Genomic DNA, 7,163 nt, shown 5'->3' on the forward strand with positions numbered 1-7,163 from the left:
GATCCTCGGCACCACATAAAAATAAATAAATAAAGATATTGTACCAACTACAACTACAAAAATATTTTTTAAAAGTGCTATGAAAAGCAAAAGCCAATAGAATATAATCACAACCCCTGCCTGAACCTTGACCTCCTAAGCCTGGAATAATTTTCTTCCATTGAGCCCATTCTTGCTACAGTGCCTCAGACTAGCCCTTGAGGGTCCTCCCTGAATTGTTCCTCCTCTACTCTAAATTGTCTGGTTCTGAGACGCCTTGTATCATAGAGCTCTTCCTTCCCACCAGAGCTCTCCTGCACCTGTGCTTTCCCTTGGGGGAACTCACATGTGCATGTCCTTCTTTTATTTTCTCAGTAAAATCTACATCTCTTGCAAAAATAAATGGAGAACACATACACACACACACACACACACACACACACACACAACCTCAACATAAAATTCCTTTGTGCTTATATATTTAAAAGTACATGTAAAAGTAGAACTGAAGGTAATCAGAAAAGATTTCTTAAAATAATTCTTTTATTATTTTTGTTATTATTGAAAAGAAAGCTTCTCTCTGAATCTTCTGCACTACGGGTGGGAGGTTCAGTGATACTTGTGGGCCAGAGCACTGGCCACTCCAGCCACCATTTTCTGCCAGGAAGCCTGCATCTCGGGGGTGAATTCCTTGCCAAAATGTTTTGCCATAATAATCACAAGCATGTTTCCCAGGAGCTGTGAAGTGGAAAGAGACAATAGATAATAAGCACAGTGAACAGAGAGATCTAGACTGGTTTCCTGTTATCTAAACACCCAGTTCTCACTCAGAACTAAGCATATGTCAATTTCCCTCAAAGCCTGAGGTGAAGCCCAGGTACCCAAACTACACAGGTAGTTCATTCCCTTTGTGGAACTAATCGGGCTTTAAATTTAAATGTGTGTATCATGATTTGAAATTTTATATCTTACCACCCAAAACCCCACATTTTGTGGACTTAAAAAAATTAAAAAACATGGTTATCAGTTATTTTTCCAAACCCCATGCAGTTCAAATGTTCCAGTTATTTGTCTGTCTGAGACACATAACCCCTCTTCTGGAGTTGTAAGTTGAGCTTTAGAAACACTTCACACAAATGTCCAATCAATATGGGAATTGCCTTAGCAATGCTTGGCCTAGGTTTCTTCCTTTTACTGAGTCAACATGAGAATATCCTCTCTATAGCCGTTCTTTTCTTGCTTTCAGCAGGGTTTAAAATGAATTAAAAAGAGGGAAAAAGAATTTTCTTGTAGAAAAGGATTCATCCTATAAGAGTTTCATTTTAAAAACTGATCTTCTCCATCTTTACATAACTATCATCTCAAAGCCAACAGAGTGTACTCTAGACTTCTAGAAGCACCCCTTAGGCCCAAGAACCACTTGGTCTCAGCTGAGTTAGCCCTCTGCAGTTGCTTTACTCCCAAATTCAATATCTCAGAATATGTCACACTCTACAGGTAACTTCACTAATGCTCAGATCAATGCTTAATTATCTAAGCTTTCCCAAGGCTGAAAGCAAAAGGAATTGAGTATCTCCTGGACTCACCCTGAAGTTCTCAGGATCCACATGCAGCCTTTCGCAATGCAGCTCACTCAGCTGGGAAAAGGCACCCTTGAGGTCATCCATGCCCCTTAAAGCATTTCCCAAGGAAGTCAGAACCTTCTTGCCATGGGCCTTGACCTTGGGGTTACCCATGATGGCAGAGGCAGAGGACAGGTTTCCAAAGCTGTCAAAGAACCTCTGGGTCCAGGGATAGACAACCAGGAGCCTATGAGATAGAGCAATGATAATTGGAAAGTCAGGGTGTCTCACAAATCCCAAGAAGATGCCTAGATTTCTGCTAATTGCAGTTTCCTACCCTCCCTTGTCCTGGCCCCCAGATCCTACCTTCCCAAGGTTTCTCCTCCAGCTTCTTCCACATTCACTTTTCTCCACATGCTTGTGATAGCAGCCTTATCCTCAGCTGTGAAATGAACCATGGTGTCTGGTCTAGGAGCTTATCGATAATCTCAGATGCTTCAGAAGCAACTGAAGGCTACTGGAAGGCACATCCAACTACTAGAAGGCACGTCCTTTTATTCTTCATCCCCCACGCTGTGGCCCCTTGACTCACCACATATCCTGAGGCTATTGGTCAATAACAAAGGCTATTGGTCAAAGGCAAGGCTGGTCACACAGGGGGTGTGGTTTGAGCAGGGCAGGGTTCAGACAACCATGTTACGATAGTGCTAGGGAGGCCCCCTCAAAGGAATTTCACTGCTAACATTTTTTAGGGTCTTTCTGCTGTTTCAAGTCAATTGTTTCAATTTTCCTTTTTATTCTTTAGCTAGTTTTCCTTCTCTTGGTCAGAGAATGTTCTAGGTCTTCCTTGCCAGCCTTTTCTACATTTTTGTCTCTAGTCTCAGAGAGGCCTAGAGGTTAAAGCATAGACACCTATGTAAAAAAATCAGTTATTAGGAGATTATTATTTAAGCACAATGTTTAATATCTCCAATGGAGCAAATATAAATGTCATACAGGTAGGAATGGTTTCCAAGGGAAAAGTGCTATATTGATCTTTGAATACATTCTTTATGGGTTTAGGCCACTGTCTCCCTAGTTCACAATAGTTTTAGGAAAATGATTTCTGTAAAGCATCAGTTTTAGTGTAGAAATACATTAGTGTTGTGTAACACAAACATGGGACTGAACTCTAGCTTCAGTCTAAAATAAATAAAGCATGTCTACTTTGAGCAAACATTTTTGCTTCCCTGTCAATGCACTGTGTAGTTACCAGGTAATATGCATTCCCATTGGATAAGTGGGTGCTGGCTGTTGAGCCAGGGTCTGGGGGTAGCTTTTCTATGCTCAGTGAAGAGTGGTGGGAGGTATCTTGGTAGGTATTATGACCTTGCATGATTTATCTTTCAAATAATGTCAGCCAGTTTTATTCTAAGATATAGTACTAGGAATCACCTCCTTTGCTTTCTCTAAGTGTTTGCAAAACAACTATAGAGTCAGAGTTGGTTTGGGGGTTTTTGTTTTGTTTTGTTTTGTTACATTGACTAACAGTCCACATATACTCTCACAACTGGGACAAAACTACATTTTTTTTTAAAAATTTGCTTTTTATTTTCAGACCTGTGGATCAAATATAACTATAGATACTTTTTAAATCCTCCTGTTAACACATTATAGTTATACATAATAATTGGGTTCATTTTGACATAATCATACATGCATGGAGTTTAACTTGTTCTATTTCAGTTTCCAGTGCCTCCTCTTTTCTTCTCCTCAATCCCCCAATTCCCCTTCCCCTACACTTTTGATCTTCCTTTTATTATATATATATATATATATATATATATATACTATTTTTTGATTTTTTATATATGAACTCTTTATTAAATTGTTGCTTTATAGATATATATGAAAGTACAATTTACTGTGATACATTTATTCGTGTATATTTTGTAATTTTGTTCTGTTTAGAGGCATATTGAAAGGCAACAGAGCTCAGAGAGACCCAGGCTCTTATCACCTGAAACTACAATGTTTATTGATCTCTCATTCCTGAAGTAATAAAGTCAAATTAAAAATTAATTTACAGGACAAATCCTAACCAGGCAATGAAATTCCTGGTAGTTATATTTGCCAAGGTTTGGCATGCAACTGGTACAGTGTACTCGTTTCAATCCTTGATATGAGAGTTTGGCTCAGGACTTGAAGGTAAAGACTCTGAGCAATATAGCACTCTTTCAGAGTGATTCATTTGCTAATGCAGCATCCCAGATGAGGGGTGGGTGGTCCTCAGTGAGTGCCTGGCCTCAGACTGTTCAATTCACTCAGGATTGGACTTTGGGTTATCTGCCACTTCCTTTTCATCCACTCCAACTAATCTAGTACCATTGCTTCCTCACTCTACTTTTGTCCATTTTTCATGTTTGCAGATTCACCTGCTCTGTTATGTCCTCTGAGTCATCATTCATGTCTAGTGTCTATAAATTTGACCAAAAGACTTGCTTCCCACAATATCCCTTCACTGAACTGAATGCTGCACCTCACAAGGAGGCCCTCCTTTTCTTCAGGTTTCAAACTGCTTTGAGAAAGATTCTTACAACCTCACTTGCATGGTTTTTGCATGTGTAAGCATATTACTTTGCCCTAAAAATCTTATCTCTTGAGTCACTTAACATTCTAAGAATATTCATTGTTTACTATTTTATTATTGCCAATAACATGATAATAGCTTATATAGCTTTTTCTTTTCTTTCTTTATTTGGTACTGGGGATTGAATCCCCAGGGGCACTTTACTACTGAAAGTTATATCTCAGTCCTTTCTTTTTTTATTTTTTTTTTTAATTTTGAGACAGGGCCTTGATAAGTTACTGAGAGCCTCAATAAGTTGCTGAGGTCTGCCTTTAATTTGTGATCTTCCTCTCTCAGCTTCTGGAGTTCCTGGGATTACAGGTGTGCACCACCAGGTGCAGCAATAGCTTGTATTTTTATAGTCAAGGTCCTGCACTATTGGGTCTTTGCTGATACCCTCCTTTCAAAGAGGCAGTTTCATGCAAGTCACCAATCCCTGACTTGTTGGTTTTAGACCATGAGCCTTGAAGTATTCATGTAGATTTCTCCTACATAAAGTTTTCATCTCCTCATCCCCCAATGTCCCCACATATATAGTAATTTTAACTTCATTTTAGTGTGCTATATTCTATCAGAATATAATGTACAATTATTTCATGTGTCTTAGCCATGGTGCTCCATTAGGATAAAAAAGAGCAAGCTATTGTTGAATCATGGGAACTTATTCTAGAAAGTGCTCAGTCATCACTCAATTCAACCCCATACCTCTAAAACAGTTTCATATCACATTTGACAAGCTAGCTGCTCAAGGTGGATATTAGAATAAATTAAAATAGTTATCCTATCCTAGACCTCAGATCCCACAAGACTTTATTATTATTGTTGTTGTTAATGAAATTTGGCTTGTACTACAAATCTGCTTTCTCAGGTATCATTTACCACTTCCTTTTTCCCCTCTATAGCAAGTTTTTGCCATACTATCCCACAAGTCCCTGCTGACTTAACTCACCATTTCCCCACACCCATAGAAATTCTTCCCCATCTTAGTGTCCTTGATCTTTTAATGATATATGCTTGACTTTATGTGTCTCTATACACTTCTCAAAGAAACTCTCATTTTTTTCCTATGTCTCTTCCTACTTCTCAGTACAAAAGAGTAAAAGATGGAGAAGACAAAACTTTTCAATTTTGAATTACTGAAGAAATGTTTTATTAAGCAGAAGCTATACTGTCAAGGCTGAGCTCAGTCCCCATGTACAGAAGGAGGGTACTGGGGACACACGGGAGCACTGGTGAATAGGGAGGCAGGTTTAGTGGTACTTGTGGCCCAGAGCATTGGCAACACCAGACACCAGCTTCTGCCAGGCAGCCTGCATTTCAGGGGTGAACTCCTTGCCAAAGTGACTGGCCAGAACAATCACCAGCACATTACCCAGGAGCTGTTAGATGAAAAACAGAATGACACAGAGGCAGGTTGAGTAGAAGTTTCCAAAGAGAATTTGTAGGAGAAAAATTGACTTTATACTTATATTTCTTCACAGTGACAACCTCAGCTAAGCTTAGGTTTAAGTTAATTTGTCCCCCCAATTCAACATTCTACCTCCTTATACCCTCACCCTTTCTTTCCATTTAATCATTTTTTATTCCCTTCCTTCTTTTTTTCTTCATTCACCCAAATTCTGTGAACATACGATTTTAGTGCTACGAGAATTCTCAGTGGCAATTTAAAATATCCCATCAACTAAGGAATAAGGCTTTACTTGATCACAATACTTAATGGGAACTGGATATGTTTTAGAGAATTTTTCATATTTTCTTTGAGAAAATCTGTCCTTAAAACTTTCCCCAAGATATTTTCCTAAACTTCAATCATTAAGATCCACACTGAAACAGCAATTCCGTTTCCTTGAGAAAAAAACCCTTGGCCTATATATTAAAAAAACTAATTTCTCCTTGCACAAATCTATTATTGTCTGCATTATTCTCCAGAGAAAACACATCCAGTTCTGACAGAATTTTCTGAGTAGTTTTAAGAATATTTAGGCTTCTAAATGACCTCAACTGTCAATAGTTTTGAATCAGGTTTGTCATAATTATGCCCTCAAGATATCTGTGTTTCTACTGCCAAGCTGGGAGGGTGATTTTTGAGGTCTTGGCTAATATTTCCAGTCAAAATCTCAGCTCCCATTATTGGCCCCAACTCAAAGCTATAAAGAAAGCATGAGCATCTTGAACTCACCTTAAAGTTCTCAGGATCAACATGCAGCTTGTCACAGTGCAGCTCACTCAGCTTAGCAAAGGTACCCTTGAGGTTGTCCAGGTTCTTAATGGCGTCCCCAAAGGAAGTCAGCACCTTCTTGCCATGGGACTTGACCTTGGGGTTACCCATGATGGCAGAGGGAGAGGACATGTTGCCAAAGCTGTCAAAGAATCTCTGGGTCCAGGGGTAGACAACAAGGAGCCTGCAATATGAGATAATAACAGATTCAAAATTAGAGACATTCCTAATTCATGTGCCAGAGTCATGTTCACCCTTCTCTCCCATTCATCATGATCCAGTGCTTACCTGCCCAAGGCTTCACCTCCGGTCTCTTCCACATTCAATTTGCCCCACAGGCCACAGATAAGGTTCTTCTCCTCAGCAGTTAGATTCACCATGATGTCAGGTCTTGGAGTTTGCTGGTGATTACGGAAGTGTCAGAAGCAAGTATGTTCTGCGGCTAGGAGTCACGTCTTTTATTCTTCACTGCTGAAACACGGGCCCCTTGTTCTCTGCAGTTCCTTGAAGTCATTGGTCAAGGTTGAGCTGTGGCCCTCATGGGCGGAGCCAGAACAGGAGAGGGACAGCCCTGAAGAATCCACCGTGAGTTTGTCACCAGGCATGCTGGATCCTCAGATATCTTTACTGGGGTTTTTTTTCCCCCTCATCCAACCACAGCATGGTTTTTAACTTATTTCTTATCCTTGGATTCTTTTCTCCACATGTAATCTTCCAGGATAATACCCATCTTTTTCATCTCTCATCTGCTTTTTCCAAGAAAGACCCACTGAGAGGAACTAAGCCCAAGATGGAA

At 39.7% G+C, this 7,163-nt stretch overlaps 1 protein-coding gene across 1 annotated transcript; it reads right to left on the reverse strand.

Annotated features, from left to right (window-relative positions):
- Positions 1–588: 588 nt before the first annotated feature.
- On the reverse strand, positions 589–6,782 carry LOC308641737 (uncharacterized protein; the record flags this gene model as incomplete). Its single annotated transcript, XM_081280348.1, has 6 exons — positions 6,656–6,782; positions 6,329–6,551; positions 5,410–5,528; positions 1,908–2,009; positions 1,566–1,788; positions 589–717 (listed from the first exon to the last, which is right to left on the reverse strand). The coding sequence occupies exons 1-6, from the start codon at positions 6,745–6,747 to the stop codon at positions 589–591; spliced, it is 888 nt and encodes a 295-aa protein (XP_081136474.1). The 5' UTR covers positions 6,748–6,782.
- Between the last annotated feature and the right edge of the window lie 381 nt (positions 6,783–7,163).

Source organism: Spermophilus citellus (genome assembly GCF_964194105.1).
Source record: "Spermophilus citellus genome assembly, chromosome: 2".
Classification (NCBI taxonomy): domain Eukaryota; kingdom Metazoa; phylum Chordata; class Mammalia; order Rodentia; family Sciuridae; genus Spermophilus; species Spermophilus citellus.